Source organism: Mustela lutreola, chromosome 4, assembly GCF_030435805.1.
Source record: "Mustela lutreola isolate mMusLut2 chromosome 4, mMusLut2.pri, whole genome shotgun sequence".
In the NCBI taxonomy this organism is placed as follows: Eukaryota; Metazoa; Chordata; class Mammalia; order Carnivora; family Mustelidae; genus Mustela; species Mustela lutreola.
This window is the reverse complement of record NC_081293.1, coordinates 105,322,671-105,339,324: the sequence shown is the minus strand read 5'-3', so window position 1 is coordinate 105,339,324 and position 16,654 is coordinate 105,322,671. Positions and strand designations below refer to the sequence as shown.

The 16,654-nt window shown below is 48.1% G+C and overlaps 1 protein-coding gene across 2 annotated transcripts in view; it reads right to left on the bottom strand.

Annotated features, from left to right (window-relative positions):
• The window catches only part of DDC (dopa decarboxylase), a 77,880-nt gene that overhangs the window by 12,551 nt on the left and 48,675 nt on the right, over window positions 1-16,654 (bottom strand). For both annotated transcript variants that reach the window (XM_059170623.1, XM_059170622.1), the window contains 2 exons: window positions 13,923-13,990; window positions 2,597-2,673 (listed from right to left, as the gene is read on the bottom strand). In XM_059170623.1, the coding sequence (XP_059026606.1) occupies window positions 2,597-2,673; window positions 13,923-13,990 (145 nt within the window). The remainder of the gene's footprint in view (window positions 1-2,596; window positions 2,674-13,922; window positions 13,991-16,654) is intronic.

The following is a 16,654-nucleotide window of genomic DNA, read 5'->3' as shown; positions in this document are numbered from 1 at the left end:
CTGACTTCTTAATAAGCATCACATGCCTAGTCAGTCTTTGCAACGACATAGGAGGGATGGGGTGTGAGCAGCTCCTCCCTGTGTCAATGGCGTGCGGTAAACGCAGCAGAAACAAACCACGCGTCCACGGGACTGGCAAGAGACGCCGCCGCGGGATGTCAGCCCATGCACTTGGGCAGTGGGCTTCTGGGGACTTCTGGGCTCACCCTTCATGCTTCTTGTTTCCAAAGGTACAGCTTTTTTAGTGAAAGAGTTTATCTGGAAAAATCTATGCAACAGGTGCATGGCCACCTGTGTGACAGAATTTTCTATCACATAAAAAAATACAAATCCTGCTTATTTGGGTCCCGGTTCCATGTCCCATGCCCGGCTGCCCCAGCTGACAAGTGTCCAAGGAGATGAATGTATAAAGACCAAGGCAGAAGCAGGGACGCATTGGGACGGCGACCGCTCCCACTGCTGCTGCCGACCACCATCCCCAGGGTCCAGTGGAGTTCCAGCCACAGGACGACTGGGTCTGAGGCTCCAGGGACACAGTGGGACAACAGACATGAAGCCAGTGAGCGAGAGGGCCGCGTGATGAGACTCATGGGCCATGAAGGGACGGGAGGGCTCGGCTCCAGTGGAGAGATCTGGGAAGACCTCACCAAGCGGGAGGCTTTTGTGTAGGGCCCCCTGATGAGCAGGTGGCGTCCTAATGACCTCCAAGCGGGGCAGCAGGCTGCGGCAGCCTAGCGAGCCGAGTGCCACAACCTGAGAGGGTTGAGGAGTCTTCTTTATTACATAGGAAGGATCTTTTAAAAATGCCCTGTAGAATATTCTAAACACGGTTCATTTCAGGGAATGGGAGGCCGAGCGGCACTAGGGCTGAATCTGTGTGGATAAAAATGCCCTTACATCCACTGGCCATAAAACCGTAAAGCTGATCTTGGTGATCTACTTGTGAAACCCAAAATGGGCCACCATCATTGTTGACTTAGAGAGCTTTGTGGGTTTTGGGGTTTTTTTGTTTTTGTTTTTGTTTTAGGGGAAAACACAAGTAATTAATATTTTTCATCTTTAACAGCCACAGCAAATACTCCAGTAAGAAACAGGCTTCCTAAAAAAAAAAAAAAAGAAGAAGAAGAAGTAACAGGCTTCCTATAGAAGCAACATAAAATATGTGTCCGTACGCCGTGAGCCGTCCTCGGATGTCCTTCGTTCAACCTCATTCCAAGAGTCACTTCATTGTTTAAGGGCAACATTTTGCATTTTAACTGTCGCGATTGCAAAGATTTTTATTATCTGAACATGAGATACTTTTTTTTTTTTTTTTTTGTAATATGGGAGCCTGGCAATCACTTCAGAATTTCAGTGTTTCATGCCAGTTCCATTTCTACAATCTAGACTTGTATTTTTTAGGGCAGTTTTAGGTCCTAAGCAAATCTGAGCAGAGTGTGGGGTCTGCAAGCATCAACGGGGATACATGTCTGCACTCCACCTGAGAACAATTCCTAAACAGTTCTAAGTATGTTCTTAAAACTGTAAAAATATAGAGCAAATTAAGAAAATTCACATGTAATTACAACTGTAAGTATTATTCACATTTGGAAAATTTTCATTGCATGCTTTTCAAAAGGAAAAAAAAATTTTTTTCTATTGCTGTCTGGGATCATTCTCCTAAATATTTGATTTTTATTTCTTTGGTAAGAATCTCAGGGGCACCTGGGTGGCTTCGTGGGTTATGTGTCTGCCTTGGGCTCAGGTCATGATCCCAGGGTCCTGGGATCAAGTCCCAGCTCTGGCTCCCTGCTCAGTGGGGAACCTGCTTCTCCCTCTGCCTCTGCCCCTCCTCCATGCTCGTGCTTTCTCTCTTTCTCAAATAAATAAATAAAACCTTTTAAAATGGAAAAAAACATCTCAGAGGAATCTATATTTCCACTCCCTCACCACCCCTCGTGGCTCGATCTGTACTAACTGACAATGTGACGTTTGGCTGTGACCTAGGACAGCAGCCAGACAAAAGGAGCTATTCTGTGTTTTCTAGGAATTGCTCTGTCTGTGCTGGGGAATGTTCTGCTCCTCACCATGACGCAAGCACCTGGCCATGTCCCTTCCCAGTCTTCGGGAAGCCCAGAGCCAGGATACAGGCCTGGAGATGGCTTGGGTCCCACCAGGGATGATGGGCACAAAGGGCAGGTCTACAGACCCAACGGGTGAGAGACACATGGACGCGCTGATCCTGCCCAGGCATCATCAGGGTTTCACTTCACGCCCCGAGCCCCCAGCGCACCCCGTGTCCCCCTGGTGGTGTTGGTGTGAGTGGACACACCCTTAGAGAGACAGTAGGGCAGTCATGCTCTCAAAGGTCCTACACAGGAGGGGTCCACACCCGTAGAGACAGCAATGCGGTGCCCACCTCCAGCCCCATGGGCTCCTCCCCGGCTCCTGCATTGAGGCGGCCAGAGGTCCCTTCAGTAACCCCCAACCCCAGGAAGCAGCGGCTCCCAGAGGTTGGTCCCCAAAGACGCGAATCTTCCTCTCTGGCTTCCAGGAGAAACGCGGCTCTGTTGAAAACAAACCCAGAAAGTCGCAGAAAACCAGGCTCCTGGCCTACCTGAGTCCTGATGGCTGTGCTTCAGGTAGAGGGGGTCCAGCTTAAAGGCCCCTATCAGGTCTGTCCTCTTCTTCACCCTGGTTCAAGAGGACAAAGGATGGTGCTTAATGAGGAAGACCCTTGAATGGGCCCCCATGGACCTTCCCTCCTGGTCCCTGTTCCAGTGGGCTCAGCGCAGACACACCTGCTTCGAGACCCTTCCTGAGGCCCAGCCCGTCAGCATGTCCCTCACCTGTGTGCCCACCATCCCCAACTCCATTACAATAAAACATTAATCTCCAGGACTCCAAGCACCAGAGGGGGCCAGCTAATAAAAAAACAAATATTGTTTTTTATCGTAGGTTCCTGACACCCAGCCGCTAAAACCCTTGGAAGCTCTGAGGGGTAAGAAAGGTTCCCGTAGGCCAATGAGAGGCTCGGTGACTAGGGCCGCCTGGGGAGCTGCAGGATGGGGCTGGGGGCCCGGAAAACCAAGTCGATTTGAGGGTGAGACGCTGAGCCCTACCCCCAACCTCTGGGGAACCATGGGGACAGGCAAGGACTGAGACTGAGTTCGTGATCAATAGCCAGCAATTCAATCTATCATAAGTATGCAGTGAGGAACGGCGTTGCTGAAATCATCAATGTGCAGGGACTGAGCCCTTCCCTGGGGGAGGACAGGAAAGCTCCGTGTCCTCCACACACACTTGTTTTCTTTATAATAAATCAGTAAATGAGGTGCCTGGGTGGCTCAGTCAGTTAAGTGTCTGACTCTTGGTTTCGGCTCAGGTCATGATCTCAAGGTCGTGAGAGCTGGCTGGTCATCAGGCTTCCTGCTCAGCGACGGTCTGCTTGTCCCCTCACTCTGTTCCTCCCGTTCATGTTCTCTCTTTCTCTCAAATAAATAAATAAATAAATACATAAATAAAATTTTCTTAAAAAAATAAATCAGTAGACCTAAGAGAGGTGCCTTCCTGAGTCCTATGAGCTATTCTAGCAGATTATCAAGTCTGAAGGAGCAGGGGATTCCTGGGAGGCCCCAGCTTTACAAGAAGTTGGATAGAAGTACGGGCCCCTCGGACCCACGACTTGTGAAATGGAGCCCATCTACCTGTGGGGTCTGCGATAATTCCAGATACTGAGCGTTGGAATGGAATCCCAGTATGGGACACCCAACTGGTGTCTGCAGAGCCGGTGAACGGATGTCAGGAGAGGAAAGCTAGGAGGGGCGCACGCATCCCTGCTCTCAGTCCAGACCTAGCACCGGCCTCACAAGTGTGTGGGGGATGCACAGAAGCTAAAGGTGAGAAGGTCGTCCCACATGAGACGCCCTCAGACTCCGGACACAGTGACGGTCCCAGAGAGCTCGGGTTGGATCTCGTATCTGGGCTGGCACGGGAGGTCTGAGCTTTACGATAATGGCCTCTCGGCCTGGTCTGGCCGGCGCGGACACCATCTCGCAGCAGTGTGATGGCAAACAGGCTGTCCAAAGGGCAAACTGGAGAAGACATATCAGTCTGATGGTCACGTATGCTTGAAAGCAAATACGACATGATGAGAGTCTACAAGATAAAACCGGGCGACGAAAGACTGAAGCAAGATGTGGCTCACCAGCGAGGAGGGAGGGAAGAGGCCAGATTTACGCAGGAGAGTCATTCAAGTGCTGTTTCTACAAAAGGTCAAAGACAGACTCTGTCAGTAAGCAACAGTGAGCCGTCCGGGGCATGAGTGACTTTGACCCTGGACAAGAAATTGGATCGCACCTGACCTGAGGCACGTGTACGCAGGAATTCGAGGCAACTTCCCCCCCCAGCAGCTTATGAGGATGTCCCCTAAGAGCTTTCTCGGGTCTCCCTGAACTGGCGAAAGCTCTGCACTCAGCCTTAGAGAGGAACAGAATGACGCACAGGGTAGAACTCCGACCTCCACACAAGAAGATCGTATCGCCCTTTCCACCCAGGCCCACCACGACCTTGGAGCGCTGCCTTCGTAATGCAAACGTGTTCGGGGTTCAAGCCCCACAAGAGGGCGGACATCATGATATGTCCACCTCACAGTTCAGTGGGTGGCTCTATCCCCTCCCGGTGCTTGGAGGAGGCCACGTGGCGCACATGGTTCTACCCCTGCAGAGTTCTACCACACATAATCTTCCATACAAAGTCCCACGTAATCTGTGGTATCATTTTGCTTTTCTTTCTTTCTTCCTTCCTTTCTCTTTCTTTCTGTCTTTTCTTTTCTTCTCTTTTTTTGAGATTTATTTCTTTATTTTAGAGACACAGACAGAGTGCCCATGTGGGTGGGGGGAGGGGCAGAGGGAGACACTAGATCCTCAAGCAGACTCCATGCTGGGCGCAGACCGCCCCCCGCCAAGGACTCCATCTGATGTCCCTGAGGTGGTGACCTGAGCCGAAATCAAGCCTCCGCGGCCTCACCCAGGGAGCCACTCAGGCATCCCCTGCACGTTTCTAAACATGAACAGAAGCTGTTTCGAGATGAACGGCGTCATTGTCTGTGTATTTTCCACGGACCTGCTTTTTGTCTCCCAACTGTCCTCCTGCCCTTCTGACCCAGGCTTCCGTGTAGATCTAGTTCACTTGGCCACCTCGCTGGACGGCCCCACCCGCAGACCACAGGCTGTCCACTCTCCTCTTGCTTGTCCCTCGTCGTGAGCCAGACCGCACTGCCCGCCCCCAACCCCCCCGGTGCCCTGGAGGACAGCGCCTGGGACTCATGTCCGGTCACAGAACGGGGATGGGGAGGCCGTGTCCGAGGCAGCGCGGCCTCGAGCTCCTCTGGTTCCGCGTCCGGGACACCAGCCAGTGCAGGGGACATCATCGGACCGGACCGACAATGTCCCCGGCGGGATTTTAATGCGTATTTCTGACTTCTAAGGATGCGGAGTCACCTTGCATTTGTGACGCTCCCCTGCTGTTTCCTTCCGGTGAAAAACCATTTTTGTTCCTTTTCCTACCAGGTCACCTGCGTTAGATCAGAGAAGCTGCAGAAGGAGCAGGGAAGACAATCCCAGTCCCCGCGGGCTGGTTCTGAGCGGTCCCCTCTGGTCTGTGCTCCGCCGTGTCCGGCTTGAGCTATGCTGGCTGCTCCTGGACACAATGCTGGAGGTTGGATGGGGCACGACCCCGCCACGCTGTTCTCAGACTTTTTCCCTTCGCTCTTCTGGGCCCCCGTAAATCTTAGGCTCAGCTTCACTGAGTGCCAAAAACACACCCAGCCAGATGTTTACTCGGGTGTTACTGGGCTCTGACGCTCAGCCTCCCTCTCCAGAGCACAGCACACCCCTCATTCAGCGAGGACGTCGGATGGGCTTCCAAATCCTGTGTATTTCCTCCCCAAGAATCTTCACAACTTATGGTCTTTTGGTACCTTCCTTTGTCCTAACCTTATGTCTTATCCTGCTATTATAAAGGGTATTTCTTTATTTACAATTTACAGTACTGCAAAATTGTGCAAATATTATAAATTTTACAAAATTACAATATTGTAAAGACACAGTATTTACCATACTACATACAATTTTTAAAAACTACCCGTGCTGACATGCCTGGGTGGCTGTCAGTTACGTGTCCCTCTTGGTTTTGGCTTAGGTCATGATCTGGCATTGGGTTTCACCCCAGCACGGAGTCCGCTAGGGGATTCTCTCTCTCTTTCCTTCTGCCCCTCCCTCCCCATTATACATGCTGTTTATTGTATATGTAAAGCCTTCATGATGTATGTCTAGAAATTTTGTTGTGTTTTTCTAATACTTTGATTAATTTTTTTTTTCTGCAGGCAGTCATCATCTGAGAATAATGGGAGTTTTGTGGCTTCTGTTGTAATCCTTATACTTTTACTTCCTTATGTCTCTTTCTACGCAGGCTGGGAGAGCAGGTATTGAACTGAACATGAATTAGAGGAGCTTTATTCTTCCCTGATCTTAAAGGGCATCCTTCATTATGTCACCATTAAGAATGGGCTTACTATAGTTTTTTTTGGTAGATAGCTTTCATCAGAATAAAACGTTCGCTTCCGTTCCTATTTTACTAAAATTTTTGTTTGCTGAAATTGAATTGAATCAAGAACTGCACTTGAAGCTTTTTCTGCACCTACTATGATGACTCTCTTCCTCTTGGCTTTTTACACAGCATATGACATTTTAAAACCTTCTAATATTTTTAAGCCACCCCACATCCCTGGAATAAATACATTTGGGTCATGATATACAGTTTTGTTTCCTTTAAACATCATGGAATTTTATATGCTAATATTTGATGTCAAGATTCTCATATTTAAATCTGTGAGCAAATAAACTTTGTGCTTTTTTCTCGCTTTTCTTTTCTTTCTCCATAGCTTTTTTTCCCAGCTTCTCATCCAGTTTTGGAATCCAATGAACCTGAACTTCATGGCATGAGAGCGAGCGTGCGTGATCCTTGCTGCCCTCTGTGAAGTCTGCTCATGATTAAACTGACATGCTTAACAGCTTGGTAGCGTTTGCTGCTGGGAGAATTTGGAAGCTCTTGTTGAGTGAGAAAATTAACTTTTGATGGATAATAATTTTGTTAATAACTATATCAAATATAGCCATGTTAAGAAGAGCTGTATATAATCATCTTTAATAGCTGTAAGATTTCGGGCACCTGGGTGGCTCAGTTGGTTAAGTGCTGCCTTTGGCTCAGGTCATGATCCCAGGGTCCTGGGATCAAACCCCGATATTGTGCTCCCAGCTCAATGGGAGTCTGCTTCTCCCTCTACCCCTCCCCACTGCTTGTGTTCCCTCTCTCACTGTGTCTTTTTCTGTCAAATAAATGGATTAAATCCTTAAAAAAAAAAAAAAGCTATATGATTTTTTGGTTTATTTATCCATTCTCTTTCTTCTAGGGTCAGTTTTGTTCACATGTGTTTGTGGTTGTTGCATGTGAACAATGTCGGGCATGATGTTGACAGGGTCGTAGAAGGAAGGCTGTTGAAACAGATGTGTGCAGGCATACACACACATGTGCTCACGGGCAAACAGGGAAGTGGCCTGTGGAGGCCGCAGAGCCCTCTCACTCGGAATGGGCCTCATGGTGAGGACGGTGTCTCCCTGACTTCAGACACATTCCTGAGAGACAGTTCTAAGAGGAGAGGACTCCTGCCTTGTACGAAAATCTGCATTGTCTTTCTCTAACCCTACAACACTGTGTGAGTGTGTGAGTCTCACGGAATGAGGGCTCCTGTTATGTCCTGGTGCCAGCAAAGGAGAAAAGCCTTCAGGATGGGAAAGGGCCCTGGGTCCGAAGTGCAAAAAAACCAAAAAGATCCACAGAAAACTGTGCATTAATGCTTATAAAACAAGTTCAAGGGATGCCTGGGTGGCTCAGTTGTTTAGGCAGCTGCTTTCGGCTTGGGTCATGATCTCAGGGTCCTATGATTGAGTCCTGCATCAGGCTCCTTGCTCAGTGGGGAGCCTGCTTCTCCCTCTATTTCTGCCTTCAACTCTACCTGCCTATGTTCTCTCTCTCTCTCTGACAAATAAATAAATAAAATCTTAAAAACAAAGCAAAAAAACAAGTTCTAGCATCCAACCTTGCCTTAACAGAGTAATGGACCATCTTCCCAAGAAACTAAACTTCGGAAGAAATCCAGTGTAACAGAAGAGTGCAAAATCTATAAAACTACTTGTGATAAAACTCAAATTTTATTTGTAAAAAGACACCAAGCCTCTTTCTAAAGGGAGAGGAATACATGCCCTTGGCATATGTGCACTCTGAGGCTTTCTTTGGAGAAAATCTGATGTTAAGCAGATACTAAGGTCTGGGCAGAATGGCTCATATTTACAAGATTCAAATGAATAATAAAAAACTTATGAACAGAATAATGAAATCATTATGAAATGTATTTACTATGCTTATAATGATTGCAAGTTTTTGAGACTCCAATTATCTTGTCCATTTCAATATTTAGAGAAAATAACCAATATGTTTACTTTAAATTATAGACTAACCATTGGTAAAATTGCATTACACAAAAGAGAGACTCTTCTGATTTTAAAGAATACAAACAGCCAGAGAGAGCACTAAAACACATGGACACACACAAATTTTTATCATACTTGTTGTACTAGCAAAAGTTTAGATATATCTATAAAAAAATTGGAATTTAGGATTGTTTGTTCTCAGCTCTTAGGGATCTAATGGGATGCCTATCCTTTCTGAAACCTGGTTCTTAGAAATGTCTTATTACCTGTTTCCTATTGTGTTGACACTGCATTTTACCGCAATAAGCTCTTAGAATAGCAAAACCTTCATACTGGAGTCCATAGATATTTGGGACAGTACAAAGGAGCCTCAGGGTAGACTCTCAACTTTCATTCTCTATGCACTGCCTGGCACCATATTGCAAGATATTGCCTTCTCTTATGTTACCCACAAATATACAGGGCCCCCTCCCCTGGTAGCTGGGGCAAGCGTGCTCAGCGGACCCACAGCTCAGGCAGGCAAATGGGAGGGAGGCAGCAGTCCCTCTCTTCCCCTGTGGCCTGCTGCTGTCGGTGCCTGGGCTCAAATCCAGGACTATTTTCAGTAGAGAGAAAGTGGAACCAGTTCACAGCTGGAACAAAAGTGGAAACACAACGGGACCTGATTTTGCCTCATTCCCACCCAAAACCAGCTCTCATTCTCTAATTCCTTCTCCTTCCATCCAGAACAATTCTAATGTGCTTCATGCTCTTTCCTGCGTGTTTATAAAATGCATATAGATCTTCACATGTGTATTCTTTTTTGGTTTTTTGGGTAAGATTTTATTTATTTATTTGATAGAGAGCACAAGCAGTGGGGAGTGGCAGGCAGAGGGAGAAGCTGAGGAAGGGAGCCCGATGCGGAGCTTGATCTCAGGACCCTGGAATTATGACTTGGGCTGAAGATAGACGCTTAAGCCACTGAGCCACCCAGATGCCCTAGTGCATGGATCCTTAATTTGCATCCTGTGAGATTCATAATTCTCTATCTGATTCTTTTTGCTCAGGACTATGGTTTTGTTTTGTTTTGTTCTGGTTTTTTTTTTTGTTTTTGTTTTTTTAGAGAGAGAGACAGAGAACACGATTCGGGGGGAGGGGCAGAGAGAGGAGGAGAAGGAGAATCTTAAGCAGGCTCCGTGTCCAGCACAGAGCCCAATGCAGGGCTTGATCCCCCAACCGTGAGGTCAGGACAGCCAAAATCACCAGTCAGACGCTCAACCGACTGAGCCATCCAGGTGTCCCTACTCAGCATTAGTTTTTAAAACTTGACCACATTGCCATTAAACATTTGTGGCTCTCACCTGGAGAACTGTGAGCCCATAAGCAGAACCGGTTGTCTCATCTGTAAAATAGGGATGACAATTCCCATACCAGCTCAGCTGCCATACAGCTATAATCCTTAAAGTGTGTGTGCTCCAAGAGCCTGGCGTTCATCTGTGCACAAGGCCAGGCTGGTGGCAGGACTGAGTGTGGAGGCCAGCCGGGCTGAGTCTGGCAGGAAGGCATGTGTCCCACCCAGGACTGTTCAGTCCCGCACCTTTGACCTACACAAACGATGCTGTAAGGGCTCACATTAATTAGTGAGTCATGAAAAAGTTGTAATTTTAAATGTGGAGAGCTGATTTAAAACAAATTTAAATCCACATGGACCACGTAAATGGTCTTTGGTGGCTTGCACCTGAGTTCACAGTTGTGCACACAGCTGTCACAGGGCCTTTGCATGGATGGTCCCCTCGCGCCACCCCCCAACAATCCCAGCCTGGGTACTTTGACTGCTTGGTCAGTCACCTCACATGGCCTTTTGTCAAAGGCGATGTCACCAAAAAGACTTTCTGTGACCTTTCTCTCTGCAATAACCTGGTGATGAATGAATGGGACCATGGAGGCATCTCCCTCATATATTTCCCCCTACCTTCCAGCTCCTAGGCCCCCCAAACTTCTTACCTGAACCTCTGCCCTCTCTCTTCCCAAACCCTTCCCCCAGTGGACCTCAATCTACAATGGCCTGTACTTGATTTTGTGTAGTTTCTTGTTTTACTTTGGCTCCACGTCATTTACTGGAAACTCTGTCCCAAGGCTGAGACCCCTAGGACACAGAGACAACACCGCTCTGGTCCCAGCTCCAGGGTGCTCAACACCAAATGCTTTCCAATGAAGTCACGACCTTTCCTCCTCCTCGTTGCTCTTGATTTGGATGGGGCTGACCCCCAACTCGGACACTGTTCTGCCAGCATCTCCACTGTGCAGCCCCCGTGGTGGGGACGGCTATGGGAAGAGCCATCTGCAAGCAAGGCGATTCTAATTATCATCCCTGCCGAAAGGAGAAAGCAACTTCTCTGTAGGAAACAAAACCACAACAAAACACAGCAACAATAACAGAAACCAAAAAAACAAAAAACACACAATAAACAACAGCAACAACAACAACAACAACAGCACACACACACACACACACACACACACACACACAAGGGGTGCTTGGGTATAGTGAGATCAGAATAAAACCCAAGTTTGATAAGAATCAGATAAGCCGACCAGGACGTACCTGGCATAATTAAGGTTCCTATGTAGGGTTTGAAATCCCTGAATGTCAGCCTTACGGTTTTATCTCATAATTTCTCACGAGCACCACTATGCACTGAGCTGTGTCCCCCTCCCCAAAATTCAGAGGCTGGAGCCCTAACTCCCTGAATGTGGCCGCATGTGAACACGGGGTCTTTAAAGAACCAAAATTGGGGAGGGTATGTGATTTGGTGAGTGCTGTGAAGTGTGTAAACCTGGTGATTCACAGACCTGGGGATAAAAATATATGTATATAAAAAATATATGTTTATAAAAAATAAAAAATTTAAAAAAATAAAAAAAAAATAAAAAAAAAATTCAACATTCCAATTATGCAACATGTCATTCTAAGATTCTTCAGAATACCTGCAATTCTGTGGGGCTTTAGGATTCTCCAAAAAAAAAAAAAAAAAAAAAAAAAAAAGAACCAAAATGAGTCAAAATGAGGTCACATGCCCAGGTCCTAATCCAACGTGACTGGTGTGTCACCAGTGTCCTTACAAGAGGACCCAGAAGGGACACTGCCATCGGCACACCACAAAGAGGCATCCGCAGAAACCAGCACTGGCGTCCAGCCTCCAGAGTCATGAGGAAATAAGTTTCTGTGTCACAGAGTTCCTAGCGCGGTGGCTGACATAACGGACAGCAGCCGTCTTTATGCTGAAATGCAAATCCTTCAACATCAGATCCTGTCCCGTGTTTATGAAATTGTGGGATGAACCCTGGGGTCTCCGGAGAGGACAGATTTCCCCACATGCGTGAAATCACCTTGAAATCCTCGACAACTGTTCTTTCCAGGACCCCAGCCGCTCAGGACCCAGAAAGCACATCCTCTCTCACAATTCGAACCGTGAGGCATGCCTTCAGGCTCTCAGATCTGCAGTGGGGAGGCAGAGAGTTTCTCAAGCACTGACTCCCGTCTTCTCCATGGACCACCTACTGACTGCCCTTCTCTAGGGCAAAATTGCGAATACCAGAGTTCACCCTGACATTTAACGTGTAATTTTATTTGGCAGACAATAAGCCTCGCCTCTGTCCTTCTCCTGGTGACATGGCCTCACCCCTGCGCTCCCTGCGGGTCTCTCCCACAGGTCACCTCACAGCAGCTTTGGTCACACCACCCCGTGACGGGCTCAGACCCTTCTCCCCCACGCCATGGACACAACCGTCCTCTCTCGTTCTTAATTGATATACTAGCTTTTTGGACCCAAGGACGGGAGGCCACATTTTTGTATTTATCCTTATCACAGATTAACGTCTGATCACAGATCATGTCCCCAAATGCTTGACCCTGAGATCAAGGCCTGTGCTGAGATCAAGAGTCAAGACGCTTAACCGACTGAGCCCCCCAGACCTCCCTTAAACATCTACACCTGAAATGATTATTTTGCCCAGGTAAGGAGTGAAATGTCTGGGTGAACCACAAGCCCCTCTGGCCAGCACCACCCAGCAGCCCTCCTGGTCCCCATCGCTTCACCCCCGACAACCCTCCAGGCTGTTTGTGTGACTTTCTTGGTCTGACACCTTGCTGGCCGCTAAGGACACCGTGGGCTCCCCGGTCTGCTCACGCTGAGGCCACCACCCCTCCCCAAAACAGAGGCAGCACGGCCCCTTCTGGCTCTGTGCCAGCTCTGTGTCCAGGACCCACAATCTGACCAAATATACCAGCAGATCAGAATTACATTTCAGTCCCAATTAAAGCTCAAAAAAAGGGGCTTCTGACACACTGCACATGCTATTCTTCAATTGTTCCGCATTCAATAAAATAGACAAACGCAGCCCTGAGAATACAAAGGAACACGGACGTGCACAGACTGTATAGCTTGTAGAGATCCTTACTCGTGTTTTATACTGAGCTACGTCTGCAATGCTCATACCCACACGGGCTTTAAAAGCACATATCAAAGTTTGGGTCAAAGGCTGACCAAAAAAAAAAAAAAAAAAAAGGAATGGATTTGAACTTTTTTTTTTAGTAAAGCACTGAAAATGTGATTTTATCTTTGGGTGAAATAGTCAAAAAAAGCCCGGATCACTCAGTAAACAGGAAGAACAGACCTTGGGTGGGGTGGGTGAGAACTGCTTTCTTCATCCCGCCAAAGTGAAAACCATTCACTCAATTACACGTGAATGATTTTGCACAAAATTCGTGCAAAGCACCCCGTCTGCAATCTAAAGGTTGATGAACCTTCTTCCTCCCGTAATGAACGTAGCCGAACCAGCTTCCACTCTCCCCACACCACTCCCAGTGACCTCTGTTTCTTTGAACATCATCTACACGATGGAAATATCATCCACTGAAGTTTCTGAATTCTTTTTCTTGCTCTATATACAACCAACATGGTTACAGATCTGCTATTAACAATTTTCAGGAACTTCATGGGAAACAGGAATACTCTTAATCTGCCTGGGCAAAGGCTATTAAGCCCCGAGGCTTAGAGTCGTTCAGCATCTAAGAATGAAAACACAGAAGCCACCGACTTAGAAATATGCCCTGCGATTTCCTTGCGTTCTTTTTATTAACGCTAGCTAGAACCAGCTACCGAGCTTCCTTGAGGGGCCTTTGTTACATGGCTGCCGTGTTGCAATCCTGTGATCTGGTCAACAGCTTTCCACCAGGGCAAGATTTAGCAAGAATCACGGCCATGGATCAGAAGGGAGGCAAGCAGGGCGCAAGGGAGGTACGCCTTCCTCCAGTGATGTCATCCCCGCTCCCGGGCTCCTCCCCCAGAAAGCCACTCTTGTCAAGCGCAGGGGGCACAAGGTCATGGGCATCTAGCCAACGGGGAGACTCACCACATTGCAGAGCAGTCGAAATTCACCAACAGCCATTTGTGAGGATTGAAGTTAAACGAATCTGCAAACTGCCAAGGAATAGTAATGACAAGAAGACGTTTTGGTTATGAATGTCTAGTTACAAAACAAGACTCCACACCCAGTGATTGACCATTTTGTTTCACGAGTGTAAGGCCATGCGGAGGGGAAGTCACTGAGGCCATGGGGCTTGCGGACGCAAGGGCAGCTGGGAAGGTCTGGGCTCCAGAACTGGCCTGGGTGGTCACCTGGCCTCTCTGCACCGCTCTGTACTCATTTTTAAGAGGAAAAACACATCACAGCTCATGAATGCACGGAGCTGAAAACAGAACTGATTCTGGGCTGAAGCACAAAGCAAGGAGGGTTTGATCTCAGCTCAACAGCTTACTCCGTGTGGGCCAGAATGGGAATGGCTGCTTTATGGAGAAATCGTGGTATCATCACAGCCACAAACCCCTCGGCCCAGGTCCTGACAAGGAATACATACTCTGGTTCGAAGGCTATGCCGGGACTGTTGCTGATGTGTGGTTATTAAGATTTGTAGGTGGTAAGCCAGTCGGGTGGTGGTCCCAGGGACCACAGTGATGGCTCCTGACTCCCAGCAACTCGTGGTGAAGAGGGGATCATCTGCCAGAGAGCAGTCGTCAGGATGCAATGTGAAAACGAGCATGGGGTAGCGGTAACCAGGCTCGCTGCTTTGGGGAGGAGTGGGACCTGCTGAGTTGGGCTGGAGGAGCCTACAGAGGGTCACCCCACAGATGTTGAGCACGAAGGCCATCTGGGCCACTGGCCGTCCTTGGGATGCAACGCCAGGCACCCAGGAGACGTCCAGAAAGTTCATCTGAAGAGGAAACTGAAGAATTTCATTCTTTTTACGATGAAAAGAGGACAGGCTGAGTCCCAGATTCTGGCCTTAGTGTCCCCACTGTCTGGCTAAGGGCCCTCAGTGGGATGAGTCTATGAGAATTTATAAATGAGGGACTGGAATGCGCTAATCTTGAACCTTCCCGTTATCACTCCCTTTTATTTCTGTGTTAATCCTGACTTGGTATAGGGCTATCACGTTTGAAGCAAGAGGTTGTATTTTGAGGACCTTGGATAATTCAAAACAGGCAGAGCCCCAACACCCAACCCAAGGGCGACCCCAAGAGAAAACAAGGAGGGCTGCTGTTCCCCCCATGAGGAGATACCCGTTCCCAGCAGCAATAGTGACACAGCTCATGGGGCTGGGGGTGCTCTGAAGCCACATGAGTCCCTACTCATTTTTAATTGGGAAAATTCCCAGTTCTACCTTGCCTCGTGAAATGAGAGGTCATCCATATTTCAGGTCGTACACTCTCAAGTTTGCAGAGTCTGAGTCATATAACATGTATCTACCTTTCAAACTACTAGACTCTTTGGAATAATCCTAATTTGAGTCCATAGGTACCATGTAGGAAATTGATCTGGCCTACAAAATACTTTCTGCCTGCCCCTTCCTCGAAACTCACGAACTGGCAAAGTTCTCAGAACACACGTTTCATCCTAAGCCAAGGGAGGGTGAAAATGTCATACCTAAAACTGGGATCTCCCCAATTTTTATTTAATTGGCTGGTTCTTTTACTAATGCTAATGCTGTCATCAACATATCTTCCCACATACCTAAATATTTCCTTCTTTATTTTTAAAGATAATATCCAAGTTCATTGCACGCCTATCAGTAATGGAAGATAATTCCTGGAAGACAATGTGTAGCAACTGCCAACAACAGGCATTGGCTCATTGATTTTCGGGGCTGCCCTATTTCCAAGCAGAAAATCAGATTTCAACAACAGAGACCATCTGAGGAGGGCACTGGGGCATTTTCACGGCGCTATCCTAAATCGTGCTATCTCGCATTCTTCAAAATGCATGCCCAGCTTTATCCTTGGGATGCTGAGCTGGGGCGGAGGCCAGCTGGAGGCCCACGGGTGCAGCCCAGGATGGGAGCCCCCGCCACCAGGGAGACATCTGCTCGGCTGACCGCGACCTCGCGCGTCAACCCGTTCTCGGGGAGCAGATTCATTTCCTTCCATGTTTCAATAAAAGCGACTTTGAGAAGGAGACGGGAAATGACAATGCGTTTCATTTGTCGATAAACGGAGACAAAATGTGAAAGAAGAGCTTTGTTTGCCGAGAATTTTATTAGCTCCCTGGGACGGGGCGGGGGGGCTGGTCTGTTTAATCCTCCTTTATTACCCAAGCGCTGTGTGCTCATCCTGCTGGCAGAGAGAGGAGTTCTTATCTTCGGGCTAGGGACACGGCAGGAAATTGCAGCCGCCTTATCTTCCCCACTGAGCAGCGAGGCCCTCGCCCCACAAGGAACAATGCGGGAGACACGGAAATGACAGCGCCGGGCATGAAAATCCCGTCTGGGGCTGATACCATCGTGCTCCAGTGCCCGGCGCTGCGGTGGGCATGACGGTTCGTCACCCCACCCCTCGTGAAAGCTGATCCCAGGTCCTGGGATCACAGGAAGGAGGAGAGCAGTGGTGGGAAAAGATTGAACAATCCTTAACCTGATGCTTGGACAGACCAGATACTGGGGGCAGGCTCACAGATCCCTGCTGAAGGTTTTGCCCTCCATCCCTGAGGTGCTGGGACAAACCTTCCCAGTCAGGAGCATCACTTCTGTAATAGGACTTATTCAGATGGTATAGAGATTAACTTTTCATAACACCCACAAACCCAGCTCC